The following is an 18,847-nucleotide window of genomic DNA, read 5'->3' on the forward strand; positions in this document are numbered from 1 at the left end:
GACCACAGCTCAACCCAGCAACGGGTGGATCTTCAATTCATGAAAGTAATACCCACGTCAAACTGCCATGATATAGTCTACCAAGTAAACCAGAGCTATCACCTGCGGTCGGCATGAATACCACCAGGTACTCCAACAGCCGTGATGCAGCTCAGACATAATCGACATGGCAGCTTTCCGCATTGAGAAGAAAGCCTCGTGCTCTGCATCGAGCTTTGAACTACCTCTTTGGGACAAGAGCACCCAGGACCGAAAGCTTCCAATGCCTTCGAGAACTTTGATGATGATTTGTCTTTGTCTTTGTTTCTTTGTCAAGCTGATACCTCTTGTATGTCTACTCCATACGCAGTGAGCAGGCAGCAGGCTTCTAGTGAGTCGCAATACTCTCAGCTTCTCTGTATGAACTCGACGCTCATCTCTGTTTGCAACTCGAAGTGAGCCATCCATGCAACGTCAGAATCCTACAGAGGGCTGAACCCCACCATTTCTGTCAACGCCGCCAGTCGGAAGCAGATGCAGGCTGTTCAGCAGGTGCAGCTTGTCTACTACTAGGTAAGTGGGCAGTGACAGACCAAAGTTACGTGATGCAAGCCACAGATCAACAAGGCAACTATCAACAAAGGCAAGGTATGCCCGCCAGTCTGCAGAACACTTCGAGAAGCTTCACATGCACAGAACTCGCTTTGTCACGACTCCACTCAGCCCGAGATGGATCCTTACGAGAACTTTGGTGCTTTCACGTCAGCATGAAAGCGCACTCCATGTCCTGTTCAGTCTGACAAAGACGAGCCCAACCTCTTGTCTCGTCCAGCTTGCAGCCCCGAGTCCCTGCAGGAGACAGCCCCAAAAAAACCAACAGAACCGCGTTTTGCAAAGCGCATCCCCAGGCGCGCGCCCACTAGTCTTGCAAGCCCGTGCTTTGTTTGCTTTGCTAGCGCTGCTTCTCTTATGCGTGGTGTTGCACCATGGCTTTGCAGCGGCTCGCTCATTCGCCCGCGACTCAGCCTCGCTTGGGACGGCGGGACGATCGGGATGATTCCGCCGACGAAGATCAGGAAGGGGGTCCGAGGAGGAGAGGGAGAAAAGAGAGGGAAGAAAAGAGTGTTGAGCGGTGGATAGACTTTTGATGGTTCGCATTAGACTGCTAGTAGTCCTGCCATATTTGCATGTGAAAGAGCACCCCGACTCAAAACCCTTTGGCTCTGGACATGAAAGTGGTAGATACTTGTACGTGCCCATGAGCCGCAGCTCTGTAAGACGACTCGTCTCGCTGTGAGCCAGGCAAGGTACCTTTCCAGTAGTATTACCGATTCGCAGCACTTGAGCAGGCAGGCAGAGAGAGGGCACTCGTACAGCCCCGATTCCTGCCGTCCAAATCAAGACATATCCCAGCTCAGCCGCTCGCTGGTTGGCTCGCCCGCTGCTTTGGCATGTTTTTTTATGTAAGCCGGGCGCGAAACTCGTCCGGCTCTGCTCGCCTCTCCTCTCTTCCACGCAAGTCTCTCGTAAACTCCGTCAGCCAGACCCAAGCCTCACTTGGCTCGATCCACCAGCCAGCCCAATCTCGCTGGTGAAACGTTGCCGGCTGCGGTGGCTAATGCTGTGCTTGTACTGTAATCACGGCCATCGTCTAACCAACATACTGTACTTGTTTAGCGCTCCCAGCAAGCAGCAGCAGCAGCAGCAGCAGAGCCCTTTTCTCTCCTGCCCCCTAAACCCTGTTGATCCCTCGTCCTCTTTTCTCTTTTCTTCTTCTTTTCTTTTCTTTTCTTCCCTTTCCCTTCTCGTCTCTCGCTTCAATTGCCATTGCGCGATCCTGTGACAGCCCTCCTACCAAGCCCGATCCGATTTCCACTTCACCGGGCGCGGCCAAACAGCAACCGCTCCTGGACGAGCCGACACTCAGCACACCACAGCACACCACAGCACCAGCACCAGCACCGCAAGCCGCAGGGAATAACTGGAGACCTTTGTCCAGCTCGTATTCCGTTGAATCGCCTGGCGGCCAACCAATCCGTTCCACCGCCCTGGTCAACCCCGTATCCCCTACCGGTAGACGCGACAGCACGATTCCGTGAGGCAGCACAGTGGCGGCGTCGCCGAAGCCCACGATACCTGACGACAGCGTCCGATTGTCGAGCTCGATTTGCCGCTTAAAACTGGTCCTGCCATCCACAGATCTTCCGGCGAGCAAGCCGTTGGGACTGGGGGAGTTCGGGTCCGTTTGGCATAACACAACCAAAAAAAAGGACCGCCTGGCCCTGTTCTGTTTATTTTTGTCTTCCATCCGCTCGGCTCGGTTCGATCTCCAGCTGCTCTCCTCATCACATCGCTTCAACATGGCTAGTGGGAACCCCCAAAACGTCATCCGCAGGTACGATTGACACTGGCGTCTTTGCTGCTGCTGCTCTGGCTCTGGCCCTGGCTTGCTATTCGCTTGATACTGCAGAGCCACTGCTTCCGGCGGCAGATCTGGACAAGGGACCTGGTACTGACGGCCTTGTGTAGGAAGCTCGTCATCATCGGCGACGGTGCCTGCGGCAAGACAAGTCTGCTCAGCGTCTTTACACTCGGCTACTTTCCTACAGTATGTTCAATTCAAGCGCTCTCCTCTTGACGTTGTGTAATCGCTAACGTTTGGCCCAGCATTATGTGAGTTCCAATCGCGATTACGTACCCGCAGAGCCGAGATTAACAGCCCGGACCAGATCCCAACCGTCTTCGAAAACTACGTAACCGACTGCAGAGTGGACGGCAAGTCCGTACAGCTTGCTCTGTGGGATACGGCCGGCCAGGAAGATTACGAGCGCCTGCGGCCCCTTGCCTACTCCAAGGCGCACGTCATCCTGATAGGCTTCTCCGTTGACACGCCAGACTCGCTCGACAATGTGAAGCACAAGGTTCGATTACCATCATAAGCATGTGATGGAGAGGCTTCATACTGATATGCTGTTGCTGTAATAGTGGATCGAGGAAGCTACTCGCCTTTGCGAGGGTGTGCCCATCATTCTCGTCGGACTCAAGAAGGACCTGCGCGACGATCCCGTTGCCATTGAGGAGATGCGCAAGAAGTCTCTGCGATTCGTCACCACCCACGACGGTGAAGCCGTCGCTCGCGAAATAGGAGCCAAGAGATATCTCGAGTGCTCCAGTTTGAGCGGAGAGGGTGTCGACGATGTGTTTGAGGCGGCCACCAGAGCTGCTCTCCTCACGTTTGAAAAGGGAGAAAGCACCGGCTGCTGCGTCGTTCTGTAAGATGGGGTGTCATGCCCCCCACCATCCGAGTCGACACCAACACTAGGCCAACTAAAATGGTCGAAACGCCCGTTACGAGCCTTCATCTGACAAACGAGGTCATGACATGATGCTGGAATTTTGAGCTTATTGCTCGTTAACGAAGCATGTCTCTTCGACGCAAAGTACAAGCGCATCCCGCTCGCCATCTACGGCTTAACGTCATCCAACGGGGGGCCAAGCGGATTCGTTCCTTTTGATTATGCAGTCGCTTGCATTGAAAGCAAACACGCCACCTTCAGACTCTCGACCAGGGAGACGCCGAAACCTCCTCGCCAGTTTGGGTATACATCCTCGGTGGAAATCTCTACAAATGTGTTTTCACTTACTGTTTCTTTATTCAATTGCTGTCTTTTTCGCGAGTTTGGCAAGCGTATCCTGTCGTAACGGAGACGAAAGCGCTTCACAGCGAGGCGGTTTCAACCTCTGTACTAATATGGTGGATGGCATAGAATCGATAGCCGGCATATTCCGGTTTTCCCCCCTCTGTGTGGTATATGGGTCTCTTTCATTTGGGCGAAAATGGGGAAATGACGGTTTGGAGCTTTTATACTGTGCTTTTGGCAATAAGAATGTCGAGTCTCCGAGTTCTCTGTTCTGTGCGCTTGTGACTGGTTTCCATTGTCTTTCACAACCTCAGGCTGCGTTTCAAAGAACCTCATGGCATTTTCATGGGTTGTATTATACAATTCTTGATATTCATACATAGCGTCTATCTATCCCATCCCTCCTTTTATGCCCCATTCACAATATCCCATCACATATTCCCCCCTCTACCTCTTCCAATCGTGATTCCACGCCTCCTTGGCCGGGGTATCCGTCTGAAACCTCGCATACTCAATCGGCACCCCCTCGAGCCCATAAACGCCCTTCTTCTCCATCGCAACCCGATACAGGTACCCCTCGCCCCTGTTTCCGGGGCCAACCGTCTTGCGCAGCTCCTCGCACGCGTTGAACATGCCGGCGTGCATCCTGCTGCGCTCCTTCTCAATGGCCTCGTGCTGCTTGCGGCGGAAGAGCATCCAGGCGCGGTGGATGGTCCAGTGGCGGAGGTAGCGCTGGCGGGCCATGCGCAGGGGAGGGGGCGCGGGGGAGAACATGTTGCGGCGGAGGGTGCGGATGCGGTTGAAGTTTTCGGATTTCGGGGCGGCGCGGTTGCGGCGGGCGGGTTTGGAGGAGGCGGACGATGGGGTGGGGAGTTTGCGGGCTTGGGGGGAGGAGGTGGATGAAAAGGGGCGGGAGGTTGCCATTGTCATGGCTGGCGATTTGGATTTGAGAAAGGTTGAGGTTGTGGTTGTGGTTGTTATTGTGGGTGTTGTTCGGGGGAGGAGGGTGAGGCGGGTGAAGAGCCCGGCGAGGGAAGTTGAGGAGGCCATTTTGAAGATGCTGATTGTATAGAGTTCGTGGGGATTCGTCACGCTCCTCGAATGGTCGAGGCGCAAGTGAGATTCGACAATTGTCGCCTTGGTCGTTCCGGGTTCGTGGTGGGATGATCGAGCCGTTGATGCTGGTGCTCGATTCTCGGTGACGAATTGAGATTCCTTAAGCAACGCCCCAATTGTCTCTTCCCTATTGCCGCTATATCTCGACTCGGAGCAGCAGTGGGTATCGAGGGCGAAGCTAATTTGTCGTGTGCTCGTGGGATGTACTCGAGGCCAAAAGTTGATGCTATCGCGGAGAAAATGCGCTGCTGGTGCGGACGACAAGTTGTGCATGCGGATAAACGTAGGTCCGACGCTGCGTCTGCGCCCACGTTCAAGGCCGCCCACCACTGCTGCTGCTGCGGTCTGTATTAAGTTCAAGTTCTTGATGCAATTCCACCATTTTCTCACTTCTTTCATCCTCTTTTCGACTCACAAACTTACTCGGAGATGCTCACTTAGAGGCTCCGGCAAGTCCAGCACTCGGAATCTTGTTGACACAGCTTAAGCAGTACCTCACATTTAAGCATTTCTATAGGCTCTATCGGAATTTGCGGGAGCTTGGGCATCTGCGCTGCTTCGGACGTCTCTCTCTTCTCAGCATTTCTAGATTCAACTCTTTTTCATGCACGCTGTAGAGGGGTTTGTCCCGAATCTGCATGTCATATCTTGATTCCCCCTGCTTTTTTGAGCTAATCATGCCGGTGGCGATGTTGCAATAAGTCAATTTTACTGCCGTGACTGGTTAACCCTGCAGCAACCCAAGACCCAGCTTCAGCTGTACAATGGTGACGTTCCCCTATAGTTCGGTACATGCTTCTGACGCCTATTAATTGCTTATGGAAAAGATGCCCATCTCTTCAGGACATTGGCCCCTGACTGTTTCTCTCCCGCGGTTTTGTTGTTGTAAACATTATGTTCTCCCTTGCGAGGGATTGAGAGGGATTGCGTTGAATGGGCCTGCTATCTGATGCAAGATGAAGAAAGGGCTTCTTGTGACTATGACAATGCTCTCGAGCCACAGCAGTCCTTTGACGTACTTAATTGCTTCTTCAGCCGTATGATAACCCAGTGCTCTTATCGAATGCCTCGCCTCCAGAACAAACGGCCCTTGTGCTTCGGGACCCGTCAACGAGCAAGCCGTCACGATAGCCCAAAGCCGCAGCGTCTCGAGTTCAACCGGAACCCCGTTGCAAGTCTCTTGCAACAGTCTGGTGAACCGATGGCGGAGAGGGTCCATGTCGGCGCAGTGGAAAGCTGCCAATTGCTTCAACCTAGAAATGATCATCAAGCACGCCAGCTGCACCATTCTCTGCACCGGGAAGACAGAGTGGCCAAGCTGAGGATTTTCTTCTGCGGACCTTGGCACTGATAATACCAAGTGGCTCGCAAGACCCAGCTTTTCGACAAGCACCACGTCCTGGGTCCAGAAGAGAGGATCGTTGGCGTTTCGATTTACCATTGTTATGACGGATGCCATCTTTCTCAACATGGCGTATATCCGTTCTCCTTTAGGGGCCACCTCTTCTGCTTTTCGAAGTAACTTGCGTAAGTTGTCGGGAACGTTGTCATCGTGGTCCAGGTTGGAAGGGTTGTTGAAATGCCTTGGGATGGGGAACCGTGGGTAGCGATCGAGCATGGATGCGCCTATGAGATCAACGCTTCCTACAATGTCAAAAGCTGTAGGTATTTCGAGACTTTCTTAGGAGTCCTCACAAGAATGCCATCAATGGAATCTCGGCGTCCAGCCCCTCAAAGCCATTCCGAAGCTGGTATATTCGTTCGAGACCATTCATATGCATACAGTACCGCTCCCAGTTCCCGACTCGTGTCTACTAACAACTCAGTCTCGAAAGTTCTTCGTTGAGGAGATTTCGGAATACAAAATACTTACATCGATGCAGATGAATCCCATAATGGTTGCTATAACGCCGCTGCTTATACACTCTTCGCGGTTGCTCAGTCGATGAGACAGCTGACTGAGTGACTTGCTGTAGTATTTATTTGCTTCAGAGTTGAGCAAGTACTCTCTGTCGGGTGAATCCATTCTATCTTCGTGTGAAATGCCGTCTCGAATTACAACAACCTGCGCAAGCCAAAGATTGAACGCGGTTGCATCAGACAGCCCAATCTGAACCCATGAGATGCGGAACGGTCGGTACACGTAGTCGGCCTCAGCAGTCACTGGCCTTTGGTTAAAAACATGCATCCAAGCTTCAATCTCTAACCCGTCTGTGTTAACTAGACTTACTGAAAGTTATGAGCTCGCAAGCGTGTGCATCAGTATCAATAAGGTGCGTCTGAAAAGACGGCGGCATTCTCGCGAGAGGAGCCGACTCGCTTGTCTCAATATGCGCTGCATCGCCGTTGGGTGAAGTGTCTCTGCTGGCAATTTCGAGGGGAACAATCTTCCATTTTGCCCTTTTACGCTTGGATCGGCCGACGTCTGCCATGACGTGGCGGCGGACGGAGGTCAAGACGCGGCGGCTCCGGCCTTCTTCGGGGCGGGAGATGTTGACGAAGGAGAATTGCCTTGATGATCCCATATTAGGATATATTGAGATACAACTCGAAAAGGTTAAAGAAAAGAAGAAGAAGAAAGACGTTTGCAATTGTTTAGCTTGGAATGAATAAGAGGGAGTGGACATGAGATCGGAGACGGAGCAACGCCGTTTATAAGTGCCCGAATTAGCCTCCCTATTTAGCAATCGATCCTTGTAAGAGGCCTTGCCGCTCCACCCAATCTCAGATTCCCCGGGCCAATACGGAGGAAGGATTTCGGTAGGCAATGCATAATGAGAACTATAAGAATCTATTATGATTGAGCAGAGTGGAGGTGCTATACAGTTTCCAGATCCAAACTCTCCCAAACCCCTCGTTTGAGGTTTAGAAAAAGTATTGCTGTCTAATTGCCGGTGATGCCTCCGCTGACAGAAATGCACTCTCCCGTAATCCACCGGCTCTTCTCATTCACAAGCAGCAGCACCGAATCCGCAATATCATCCACCGTGCCAAATCTCCTCTCCGCCCGCGTCAAGTTCAGCAGACCCTCCTTTAGCATCTCAAACTCGGCCGTCGGGGGCAAAGAGTCGGTCAGGACGGGGCCGGGCATGACGGTGTTGATGGTGATGCGTTTGCCATCGCTTCCCAACTTTCCTACTTGTCAGACTTTTTTTTTTACTGAGTAAACAGAGGTGGGGGATGTTATTTGGACTTACATCTCTTGCGAGACTGTAGGTGAGAGCGTCCATTGCTGCCTTTGCGGCTCCGTAGACGGCTTCGATTCCGAGCTTTGAAGCGACGCTGCCGACGTTGACGATTCGTCCGCCTTGGGGCATGTGCGGGACTGTGGCTTGGATGAGATACAGTGGTCCAAGCACGCAGGTCTTGAATGTTCGTTCGATGGACTCTTGAGTCGCAGTCAAGACCGGTTCCCGCGAAGCCCAGGCGGCATTATTAACTATGTAAACAAAGGTTGATAAGCTCACAACTCATCTCATAACAGCAGACGAAAAATGTACCCACCAAGAATGTCGATTCGATCAACTCCAAAGCCCTTGACGGCTTCATCGACCAGCTTCTTCGTTCCCTCGGGCGTGGTAACGTCCTGCTGGATGACGATGACGCTGCCCTTGCCGGCTACTTGTTCGATGCTGGCTGCCACTTTGGCGGCGCGAGGGGCGGTGGCCTCTGAGACGTAGTTGATGGCGACACGGGCGCCGTTGCGGGCGAGGGCGTGGGCGATGGCTGCTCCGATGCCGTTTTCTTTGCCGGAGCCGGTGATGATGGCTGTTTTGCCGGCTAGGGAGAGGGTGTCTGCGGCAGTCATTGTGGGGGAGTGAGAAGATTTGCAGTGAAGCTGTTGATGTGAAGAGCAATTGCTTGATGATGGATGGTGCTAAGAGGATATGAAGCCCTTATTTATGTCTTCTTGGGGAGAGGTTCTGCCATATTCCCCTTCATCTTCAACGGGGTCCGTCTTCATTCAACCCAGGATTACGCGGTCTGTGGACTGCGGATTTGTAAGATGAAGATTCAATGGAGCTACTATTGCTAGTATTTAGTCTGTTTCCCTGACAAAATGAGTCAATCACGGAGTCATTTACATGTCCAGAAACCCGTCAATAACTATTCACAAGGTGTGTAAATGGCATCAACGAGGCCGACTCTCATGGAGTTGTGCCAAAAGAGGAAATAAGACAACCTTGTCTGCGCTAGTCTTGTGTGGATCCGATGCCAGAGACCAGATCCAGGGACTATTCCAGGAATGGAAAATGGACATCCTTGCTTGCATCAAGCCTTGAAGAGTCGGGGATCCGAGTTCGTCCGGGTTATGAAGAGCAATGAGACTGTCAGTTTAAACGACGAGGGTTGTCCCATCAGATGATTCTGGAAGCAGGAGGTTATTAGGAATGGATATGTTTGAAGAACTGAGCGTCAAGTTCAGCTTCTTGTGCTGAATTCGTTGGTCAAGATGCTACTGACCTGAGGAGGACAGTGGTGGGCACTTAGATACACATGCTGTAATAAATGGACGGACTGTTTCCCTTTCGTTCAAATACATTCAGCTTCACAAGACGGAGATTAAGAGCGCTCAATATCTTCTATTTTCATAAACTCAAATACAGCAACAACTCTGTTAATCACGTGCACCCGACCTTATCAACGTCGTACACTCACACTCCCATCCCCAAGATCATCTCGTCCCCATCACGTCCCCGACTCATCACGTTTGCAAGACAGATATATCTGCACCGCAGCCTCAACAGTCTGAACGACTCCAAAGAATACAGTGATTACGAAAAGAGGGATCGCTATCCAGAAAGTATACCACCGAAGACAATTCCTCCGATCGTGCCACCGCTGAGACAGTGTCGAAGGGCTAGACTCATCGAGCACCTGCTTCAATATGACCAGACGATCGTGCCAATAGTTGAAATGCCCAAATCCGAGCTTGTGTCTCTCGATGCATTCGCGTTTTGCCAGCTGCGGGTCGACTTCCGTGAGGGACTTTAGCCATCTAGTGGTCTTATTGTCGTGCGAGGGGAAGAGAAGGGCGATACTGTCTAGAGTTTCTTGGATAAAGGATTCTGGAAAGGGGTTGTTGTTCAGACTGTTCAGCTGTCAGTCTGGCTTCTATTCGATTTGTTTGCTTTTGCATCTTTTACTTCATCTATTCTTACTTCTTGTGAACCTGAAGGAAGCTCGCGCAGTGGAAAATAAAGACTGCTTGATCAGCATCCACAAAACGAAGATGGTCCGCCAAGTTTGCAGTCCATCGTATGTCAACACCCGCTATGCAGCGCAGGTTCCAAGCTGTAAAGTCTTTGCTGAGCCTCGTTTGATCTGCCTGCAACGTCTTTTGAGAGCAGAAATAGCACGCAAGTGCATCTCTCAAAGAGCCCTTTGTCCATGGCACTGCTGCGATTCTGCAGAGACGAGCAGAGCTTTCGCAGTGGTGGACTTCCGTCATGGTAAGCAGCCTTGCGCACATGTCCATGTCATGCTCGATGTCTGCGGCAGTAGAGAGGTATTTGGTTGCTGATACTATTTGCTGGTGTTGTGCTAGTATGTCGTCTCTGGGAACGCCGGAGAGGATCGCTTTCGCGATAGAAACAACGTCGGAGCAGGATCTGGTAGTGGGTTCGTCTGAGCTGTTGAGTTGCGGGCGCCTAGCACGCTGCTGGTGATACTCGAGGTACGGCGTCATGCTCTCATGGGCTTCCGAGGCCTCCCACAGTACCTTGAGCATCTCCTCTTGCACCGATGCCGAGAAGGGGAACCTTCGCAGTGGCATGTAGCGGTCGTTTGATGCCATGACGGTGTCACCGAATGCAGATGCGAGCTGTGGTCTGCTGTACCAAAAAGACAGGGTCTTGAGGTTGGAGTCTCCGGAATCACCGACAGATGACCCCTGACTTATACCAGGCTTCGTCGAGAACGGCGCAAGGCGGACACAGCTCAAGAATTGCAAACAATTGCAATCAGAGAGTTCGAGCAAAAGGCTTCGTGGCAACCGGAATGGAGCGAACTCGGCGAGGGAACATGACCTCCAAATGCCGGATATGAAGCCCCGTTTCACGAGCATCAGGCTTGGGAGCTGGAAAGGCCCCTGGCACCAACGGGTCTGAAGATCTGAAAAGCCTTGGCAGGTATATCAAACTCGTGACTTGTTCTGGGTATACGCGCATGTATAGGATGAGAGTGAACAAAGCAGCGCCATCGAATGGTTGGCGTAGATGGTATCAGAAACACAAACAAAGCCATCTTTGAGCCAACTGTAACCAACGCTCCTATTTAAAGAAAGAAAGGACACACAACATTTGGATACTCGCTCACTTTCAGTTACAGTTGCCAGGCATCCGTCTCCATAATAATGCAATTTGAAGCTTCATCATCTCTTATACAGCAGAAGGGCTCAGGGCGGTCAGCAAGAGTCCATCTTGTCCGACTCTCGCTGGAAACATAGCCACCAAAAACACCACAGCCTTGATGAGATTAATCCCCCGAGACCTACAGAAGCGGCCTATGTGTGCAAACACGAGGCACAGCACTCGACCGGGAGTCTGTTGGGAGGCAAATGGTGGGAGGGACTGAAGCTATTGAACCGACTTGAAAAGGGCAGTTTTCCTCCCCTTGGAAGATGGCAGAGATCAAAAAGATCCGTCAACGACCCATCGGACGAGAACTCCCTACTCAAAGACGCCTTTAATCTCATCACGATGAGCGAGTTATCCATACATCGAGCTCCCCGCCCAGGATGCCCTCAAGCTTTCGGGAAACTCCCATGGCAAAATACTGGGTCTTTGCGGAGCATACTCTCAATGGCGAAAGGTGCTGGTTGGTCTCCAGGGTCCTCAATGAAAGCGAGAGTCCCAATGTGCGGCTTCGAATGGCCAGGATTGGCGGTGCTGTCAAACACAGAGAGCGTCACATGCTCTTCACCCACACCAGTTTCCTGGGCGACCAAGCGACGGCCGAGTTACTGCCCGTGGCAACCGAACTGTCCGGAAATCGTCAAGATATCCGGCGAGGATACTTTGTGCTGCCAAGCCACATTTGTTCACAGCGCTGATCCGCTCGAATATGCCATCTTTGAAGTCGAGGGCCGGTGTCTGAAGGATCTGCCAAGTTCCCCTCGCCAACGCCATTCCACTCGCCGCCAGTAGAGTCGAACTCGGTCCTCGCAGGACAATTGTCAAGATATTGTCCATGGCTTCAGGCGGCGGGGAGATTCACGGAAATCTCTCAGGGGCAGTCACAGACCATGTCACAAGCATGGAACCCTGCAGCAGATCATTGCACACGGCGACCTTTGACGAAGTTCTGGACCCTTCAGCTTGCGGAACTTGGGATGTGGACAAGGAGACTGGCCGCCTCTTCGGGCATGTCGTCGACGGCAAGGTTGAGGCGACGCTGGCAATCATTATGCCGAGCGGCATTGTTTTCCGACATGCCGCGGCCTTTTTGGATCTTCTACTTGCATTGAGGCCGCAAAAAGCTGTGATTTGGAAGAATAACGTCCGGAGGGTGGGATTCCATCGAGACAATGGAGTCATTGAGTAGAAGGGGGAGTTTTGGTATGCGGGTCATTTACCGGCAGACGAGCTGATTAAACAAGTGATAACCGTCATGGAGGACGATCCGGATTCTTCAAGCAGACAGGCAATGCTTCGCGAGCCGGCACAGGGATCCGTCGGCGGGTATACAGTGATTGGATCAATCGTCTGTCTCTCTGGTCTCTTCGAGCCGCAACTTGCTCCCTTGTTGTGGGATTGTTTTCTGATTTTTTCTTGGTGAGGACGCCGATTTTGATATCCGCGTTCTATGCTTTTCTTTTGAAGCGTTGTGCGTGTGCATAAGTTGGTGCGTTGAGTTTCTTTGTCAAGGCAGCTTCTGGTCCTTATCGGCAGTCGATGTCGAAGTGTCACAGTATCTGGAACGGGTTATGTTGACGCTCTTTTGCTTTGAAAAGAGAGCTGCCTTTGTATTTCTTCAAGCTTTCATTTCTCTTTATTCAGGTTTTCTTTCTCTCTATTCAAGTTTTATCCATGTAGCTGAGATTTCTTTCTAATCAAGTTCTTCAGACTGAATATTCTTCTCTTCGATTGCGTCTCTCGTGGAGACTGCATGATCTTGTGGAGCACCATTGCTGCGCTTGGTGTGTACCGGCATCTCACATGTCAGTATTATTCGTATATAACGCCATAGTCAAACAGATAGTGCTACTTTGTACTTTTCCTTCGATGCAAATCAGACAACTCGACAGCCAAGCCTGCCCATCATTTCTAACCCTGTTACTAGCAGCTCATAAGGCAGCAACTGAGGCATAGCATATCTTCAATCATTGGCCTCTCGCGAACACGACAGGACACGGATGTCCAGACAGTTGATCAGAGCTAGAATCCAAGTTCGTCTGCCGTGTCTCGGCATGTCGGTGCAAAAGTCGACACATAATCAAACCAATTGCCCGTGTCTCGGCACATCGGTGCAGAAGTCGGTAGATCCCCCATCAAGGCTAGTTACCGTGTCTCAGCTATACAGCATGGATAGGCATCTTGTTTGCAGATTCACGGGAGACACCACAGTCTGAGTAAGTCCACCCTAACATGACTCCAACTGCTCAACGCTACCCCTTGTCCTCTCTGCTAACATAAACCTGTTCTTGGATAATCAGTTTGGAAACTTACCCTACTCGATGTATAGACCAGAATATCACACGTACCTGGAGAGCAAGCACTGAAGCCCTTTGGCCTTACGTCAGAAAAATTTCGAGGCTATAATCATCTCAGGCGAGGAGCGTAGGTTGACACAAGGATAAGCGTCTGTCTTAGACCTCGGCGAAGTAATAAGCCAACCAGGTTATGACAAGCAGTGAAACTCCGGGGACGAGGTGGCTGGTGTGTCAGACCCTATGTCATACGCGCCGTCATGTCTGAATATCGCATCGACAGTGTTCGTCTTGAGAGTTCCGATAGGGAGCATCTCCGTGGCCCTGAAGAGCTTGCTGCGGGTTATAAAAAGGCCAATCGATTCCTCGTCATCCAGCCGGTCTTCATCTCATACTGCAACGCAGAATCATCTTCACAACATCACTCTGCCTCTCAATAAGCCACACAATGCTTCTCAAGACTATTCTTCAAGTTGTTGCCCTTGGCGCTCCTGCCTTGGTTTACGGCATTCCTACTTCTGCTGAGCAGCAAACCCCCGGAGAAGCCAACCTGTACGAGCCACCGATCGATATCCTCTGTCCGGTCCCTTGCAGCCCGACCACCTGCCCTCCTCCCCTCCGATGCGTCAATGGCTGCTGCGGTATCCCTTGATATCCAGGGCTCAAAGAACTGTCCCGGTTATGACATGCGACACTTGGGGGAGTCACCGAATACCGGGAATCGAACACTTAAGGGGGCCGCTGTTTCATGAGAATCAAGAACTAGGCATATGAAAGGGAGGAATATGGGCTTCGCAAGTTGTCTTATCAGGAAGAGCAACTGGCCTTGCACGTATATAGCGGCCAACTGGTGCCTGGATGCACAAATCGTGCAAAGGGGACGATGGTGATGAACTGAGAGATCATCGTCGGTGCATTCATGTACTTAGAATGCGCTTTGCCATGAAAGAGACGAGCCATATTTCCTACATTGATATGAGACCCCCGGCTGTTGGTTGATAGGCATGTGGCTTGTGAGAACTCGTAGACGAAAGAGGCATCTTGCTGCCTATTAATCGACATACTTGGAAGACGCACGGTAAAAACAGGGTTTCTTGTGGTTGTCCTGGTTGGTCATCGACAAGAGAGACCGGCCGCCTCCTTGGACATTGTCGTCCACTATTTATTAGCTTCTATAAGCACCTATTCATCTTGGTAAATCAATCTTCTTGGATCGTGGAATATTCGCTGCTACCCTAAAGCATGCATGGAACCGTCAGGGGGCCACCCAAAACCAGGCACTAATGCGGGGCACCGACAGATACCTCCGACTGCACGCCAGCGTAGCGCCTGCTCAGGTACACCGCAGCCCCTGGTGTTAAGCCCTGCCACGACATGGACCCCTGAAGGTTCAAGGCTGCTAGTAGTGAATCGTGGTCGTACAAAATAATCAATCGCGAGCCAGATCTTTCTCCCATTTGCTTCGCATCTTCAGCATCCTTTCCCCCCCCCTTCTTTCCCCCCCAATTGCTGGCGCGCTTCTCGCACTCGAGGCTGGCCTCATGTTGGTCGCGGCATTCCTGCGCAACGGCTTGGGCCTGCTGGTGCCTCTGGCGATCGCCTGCACCGTCTACCTCTATCTCTATCCCTTCTTCGGCGGCTGCGCGTTTCCCCTGCCCTCGCGAGACGCCAGAGAAGCCCTCGAGGCAACGAAGAAGCTGCATTGGCCGTTCAACAGGACCGACGCCGACGCCAACTCGACTGCAGACCATGTCCCGACCCAGCTGGCGCCCTTCCGGCTCCTCGCCCTGGGCGATCCGCAGCTCGAGGGCGACACCTCGATCCCGACGGTCATCCTCGGCACGTTCCCCCACGCCACCAGCATCTACGAGCGTGTCACCTTTCAGACGGAGCACTGGTGCTTCCGAGAGCGCCTTCGCTGGATAGCGCACGACGTGGTCGACATCCTCTTCGAAGACATACCCTACTACCTCGAGTCGTGGCGCAAGCGGTTGGATCACATCGGCAACGACTTGTACCTCGCGCACATATACAGGACGATGCACTGGTGGACACGCCCGACGCACGTGAGCGTCCTGGGCGACCTTTTGGGCAGCCAGTGGATTGAAGATGAGGAGTTTGAGAGGAGAGGCCAGAGGTTTTGGCAGAGGGTCTTTCGCGGCGGCGAGAGGGTGCCGGATGAGGTGGCCGCGTGGCCGGCGCACGAGTATGACCTGGCCGGCATGCTGGATGGCTCCGAGGAGGAGCAGGTCTGGACACGGAGGATCATCAATGTTGCCGGCAACCACGACATTGGATATGCCGGAGACTTGACAAAGGAGCGACTGGACCGCTTCGAGCGCGTCTTTGGCAAGGTCAACTACGAGCTTCGATTCGGCATCCCGCTCAACGACTCGGCTGTGTTGGCCACCATCCACGACGACGTGAGAAATCCCGAGTCTAACCGCCTCGACCCCGAGATCCGCATCGTCGTTCTCAACGACATGAACCTGGACACGCCCGCCAAGGACACCAGCCTGCAGGATGCGACGTACAACTTCATCAACACCGTCATTGGAACCTCGGCCGCCGTCGAATACGCGGGCATCTTCACCCTCGTCTTGACGCATATTCCTCTCTACAAGCCCGAGGGCATCTGTGTGGACGCGCCTTTCTTCGACTTTCACGGCGAGGAGGACGGGGGCGGCGTCAAGGAGCAGTATCTGCTGAGCGCGGACGCGAGCAAGGGCTTCCTCGAGGGCTTCTACGGCATGAACAAGGACCCCAACGCAGCGGGCGGCGGGCGAGGCCGGAAGGGTCTGATTCTCAACGGACACGATCACGAGGGCTGCGATACGTATCACTTTATCAACCAGACAAACGGCGCAGACCCCAGCGAGCGCTCCTGGGAGGTGGCGAGGTGGCGTGATGCCCAGGCTCGCGGACTGCCAAGCCTGACGGCCTCGGGCGTCCCGGGCAGGCGAGAGATTACGGTGCGCAGCATGATGGGCGATTTTGGCGGAAACGCAGGCCTCCTCAGCATGTGGTTCAACCAGGAGACGTGGGAGTGGGAGTACGAGTTTGCCAACTGTCGCCTGGGCACGCAGCACTTTTGGTGGTTCGTCCACTCTCTCGACTTTGGCGTCGTCGTCGTCTTTGTGGTGTACGTTGTGATTAGCCTGCTGGAGATTGTGGGAGTCGACGTGGACGCACGGTTCTTCAGGGCGGCTGCCTGGGTTGCGCCGTGGTGGTGTCGGAAGAGCGATGACGATGCGGTGATGCAGAATGGGCATGCTAGGATAAAAGGGTGATTGGATATAGTAGCGAATACCCCGCGGGTTTTTTGATTTTCTTTTGGAATTTCTTGTACGATAGACGTTCTGTGTAGTATTACGGGGCTCTTTTGTAAACGGATGGCTGGCCTTGTACACGGTCTCAAGATAGGGACTTCATAAAGAGGAGGCTGTTGTCTTTTCCATTAGACATGGAGGCTTTTTACAGGGATTGAAGAGGCCGGATAAGACTGATTTAGACGAGAGATGTTAGAATTTCCCCTAATGAAGACTGAGAGAGACATGCTTTCTAGGAGCACGTGCAATGTCTTGCAAGTTTGTCCCCATCATCATCACGTCCGTTGCACAGTTCTACAGACATGACACGAGATCCCGATCGAGAGTCTGCCGTGCCGCTGAGCAACGTCCACAGGAACTCAATCTTCAAGCATACCTCGCCATGTGACATCTTGATTAACCCCCCTCAGCCCTCTCAGAAGCCGTTCGATATAAGCTGAGTCGTTGCTCAATCTAACCACCCCTCTGAGCAAACAGACTGTCAGGCCATCTATTTTATGGCGTACAACTTGATGAGGATGAGATCTCAGGACTGGCTTTGTGCGATGCCAGCTAGAAAGTTATGCGAGATGAACTGCACTTATCCGTCGGGCATGGGATGGGAGTAACGTGTCATGCATCGTGGACAAACAAACTCGTTGGATTTAGTCTCCGAGAAACTTGACGCATAGCCAGATCTCGTGTCACTCACTACCCTTCTCAGATCCCGAGCCCTCATCAAAGACATATAACCTCTCCCTCACCATCAACCTCATCCTCCCCCCCCCTATTCTTCAAACCCTCCACTCAACACAATGCCAACCCCAACCTCACCAACCCTCCTCCAAATCACAACCCCAAGATCAATCTCATCCATCAAAATGCTCCTCCTCCGCATCCTCGCCTCCCTCCTCTTCCACCTCCCCATCGTCCTCTGCATCCCGCACCACCAGTCTCCTGCTGCTCCTCGTCAACACCGCTACAACAGGAGTCTCGCCGTCGCTTCTTTGCCTCCTCCTCTCCCGCCACCGCCGACCACCATTGTCGAACCGGTTCCCTTTCCGTTGCCACCGACGACATCGTTTCCTCTGCCCACCACTACGTCTGACCCGTGGAGGGATATGTGTTTGCCTGGTGCGGAGTGCGATTGTTCTCGTATCAAGGACAAGAATGGCGAAGAGTAAGTCCACTTGACCCTTTCCCCCCCTTTCCCCCCTCTTCCACCCATACAAACCCATCCACAACCGCCCCCCAGATACCTCCGACTGCACGCCAGCGTAGCGCCTGCTCAGGTACACCGCAGCCCCTGGTGTTAAGCCCTGCCACGACATGGACCCCTGAAGGTTCAAGGCTGCTAGTAGTGAATCGTGGTCGTACAAAATAATCAATCGCGAGCCAGATCTTTCTCCCATTTGCTTCGCATCTTCAGCATCCTTTCCCCCCCCCTTCTTTCCCCCCCAATTGCTGGCGCGCTTCTCGCACTCGAGGCTGGCCTCATGTTGGTCGCGGCATTCCTGCGCAACGGCTTGGGCCTGCTGGTGCCTCTGGCGATCGCCTGCACCGTCTACCTCTATCTCTATCCCTTCTTCGGCGGCTGCGCGTTTCCCCTGCCCTCGCGAGACGCCAGAGAAGCCCTCGAGGCAACGAAGAAGCTGCATTGGCCGTTCAACAGGACCGACGCCGACGCCAACTCGACTGCAGACCATGTCCCGACCCAGCTGGCGCCCTTCCGGCTCCTCGCCCTGGGCGATCCGCAGCTCGAGGGCGACACCTCGATCCCGACGGTCATCCTCGGCACGTTCCCCCACGCCACCAGCATCTACGAGCGTGTCACCTTTCAGACGGAGCACNGGGGGGAAGATACCAACCAGGCACTCAACGCTGAACAACATGAGACCAGAGTCAGATAAAATCACCTAATATTCACAATCGTCATTCTTGGTCATCACATCAAATTGAACTCATTCCAATTTGAACGCATTATCCCACTTCCCCTGTCAAACATATCTCATACATCCTCTAATATACAAGTCAGCGTACACACAAGTCCTTTTTCCTCCGTCCTGCCGTAGCATACGAAACCGTAGTCGTCTCTTCCTTCAGTGCCTTCTCAGCTAGCTCGTTTCCGTGCCATGTGCCGTAAAGAGTTTCTA

The 18,847-nt window shown here is 52.8% G+C and overlaps 9 protein-coding genes across 9 annotated transcripts; 5 read left to right on the forward strand and 4 right to left on the reverse strand.

Moving 5' to 3' along the window:
- Window positions 1-741: 741 nt before the first annotated feature.
- On the reverse strand, window positions 742-1,137 carry CCMA1212_003158 (uncharacterized protein; the record flags this gene model as incomplete). The annotated part of the gene is made up of 1 exon (XM_073700514.1): window positions 742-1,137. One exon carries the CDS (start codon window positions 1,135-1,137, stop codon window positions 742-744), a length of 396 nt encoding a protein of 131 aa, XP_073561496.1.
- Window positions 1,138-2,339: 1,202 nt separating this feature from the next.
- CCMA1212_003159 (GTP-binding protein rho2) lies at window positions 2,340-3,255 on the forward strand (the record flags this gene model as incomplete). Its single annotated transcript, XM_073700515.1, has 5 exons — window positions 2,340-2,374; window positions 2,509-2,587; window positions 2,647-2,652; window positions 2,709-2,900; window positions 2,965-3,255. 5 exons carry the CDS (start codon window positions 2,340-2,342, stop codon window positions 3,253-3,255), a joined length of 603 nt encoding a protein of 200 aa, XP_073561288.1.
- An 812-nt stretch (window positions 3,256-4,067) lies between these two features.
- Window positions 4,068-4,670, reverse strand: CCMA1212_003160 (uncharacterized protein; the record flags this gene model as incomplete). Its single annotated transcript, XM_073700516.1, has 1 exon — window positions 4,068-4,670. The coding sequence occupies one exon, from the start codon at window positions 4,668-4,670 to the stop codon at window positions 4,068-4,070; it is 603 nt and encodes a 200-aa protein (XP_073560934.1).
- A 958-nt stretch (window positions 4,671-5,628) lies between these two features.
- CCMA1212_003161 (putative oxidoreductase) lies at window positions 5,629-8,644 on the reverse strand (the record flags this gene model as incomplete). The annotated part of the gene is given in 7 exon segments (XM_073700517.1): window positions 5,629-6,412; window positions 6,432-6,547; window positions 6,610-6,899; window positions 6,967-7,247; window positions 7,658-7,866; window positions 7,934-8,175; window positions 8,241-8,644. The coding sequence occupies 7 exon segments, from the start codon at window positions 8,542-8,544 to the stop codon at window positions 5,629-5,631; spliced, it is 2,226 nt and encodes a 741-aa protein (XP_073560935.1). The 5' UTR covers window positions 8,545-8,644.
- A 781-nt stretch (window positions 8,645-9,425) lies between these two features.
- Window positions 9,426-10,533, reverse strand: CCMA1212_003162 (uncharacterized protein; the record flags this gene model as incomplete). The annotated part of the gene is made up of 2 exons (XM_073700518.1): window positions 9,426-9,828; window positions 9,899-10,533. The coding sequence occupies 2 exons, from the start codon at window positions 10,531-10,533 to the stop codon at window positions 9,426-9,428; spliced, it is 1,038 nt and encodes a 345-aa protein (XP_073560932.1).
- Window positions 10,534-11,475: 942 nt separating this feature from the next.
- CCMA1212_003163 (uncharacterized protein) lies at window positions 11,476-12,281 on the forward strand (the record flags this gene model as incomplete). The annotated part of the gene is made up of 2 exons (XM_073700519.1): window positions 11,476-11,731; window positions 11,848-12,281. 2 exons carry the CDS (start codon window positions 11,476-11,478, stop codon window positions 12,279-12,281), a joined length of 690 nt encoding a protein of 229 aa, XP_073560933.1.
- A 2,646-nt stretch (window positions 12,282-14,927) lies between these two features.
- Window positions 14,928-16,676, forward strand: CCMA1212_003164 (Protein TED1; the record flags this gene model as incomplete). The annotated part of the gene is made up of 1 exon (XM_073700520.1): window positions 14,928-16,676. The coding sequence occupies one exon, from the start codon at window positions 14,928-14,930 to the stop codon at window positions 16,674-16,676; it is 1,749 nt and encodes a 582-aa protein (XP_073560930.1).
- Window positions 16,677-17,575: 899 nt separating this feature from the next.
- Window positions 17,576-17,878, forward strand: CCMA1212_003165 (uncharacterized protein; the record flags this gene model as incomplete). Its single annotated transcript, XM_073700521.1, has 1 exon — window positions 17,576-17,878. The coding sequence occupies one exon, from the start codon at window positions 17,576-17,578 to the stop codon at window positions 17,876-17,878; it is 303 nt and encodes a 100-aa protein (XP_073560931.1).
- A 312-nt stretch (window positions 17,879-18,190) lies between these two features.
- On the forward strand, window positions 18,191-18,614 carry CCMA1212_003166 (uncharacterized protein; the record flags this gene model as incomplete). The annotated part of the gene is made up of 2 exons (XM_073700522.1): window positions 18,191-18,521; window positions 18,595-18,614. 2 exons carry the CDS (start codon window positions 18,191-18,193, stop codon window positions 18,612-18,614), a joined length of 351 nt encoding a protein of 116 aa, XP_073560928.1.
- Window positions 18,615-18,847: the final 233 nt, after the last annotated feature.

Source organism: Trichoderma ghanense (genome assembly GCF_004382785.1).
Source record: "Trichoderma ghanense strain CCMA-1212 chromosome Unknown scaffold_2, whole genome shotgun sequence".
Classification (NCBI taxonomy): Eukaryota; Fungi; Ascomycota; class Sordariomycetes; order Hypocreales; family Hypocreaceae; genus Trichoderma; species Trichoderma ghanense.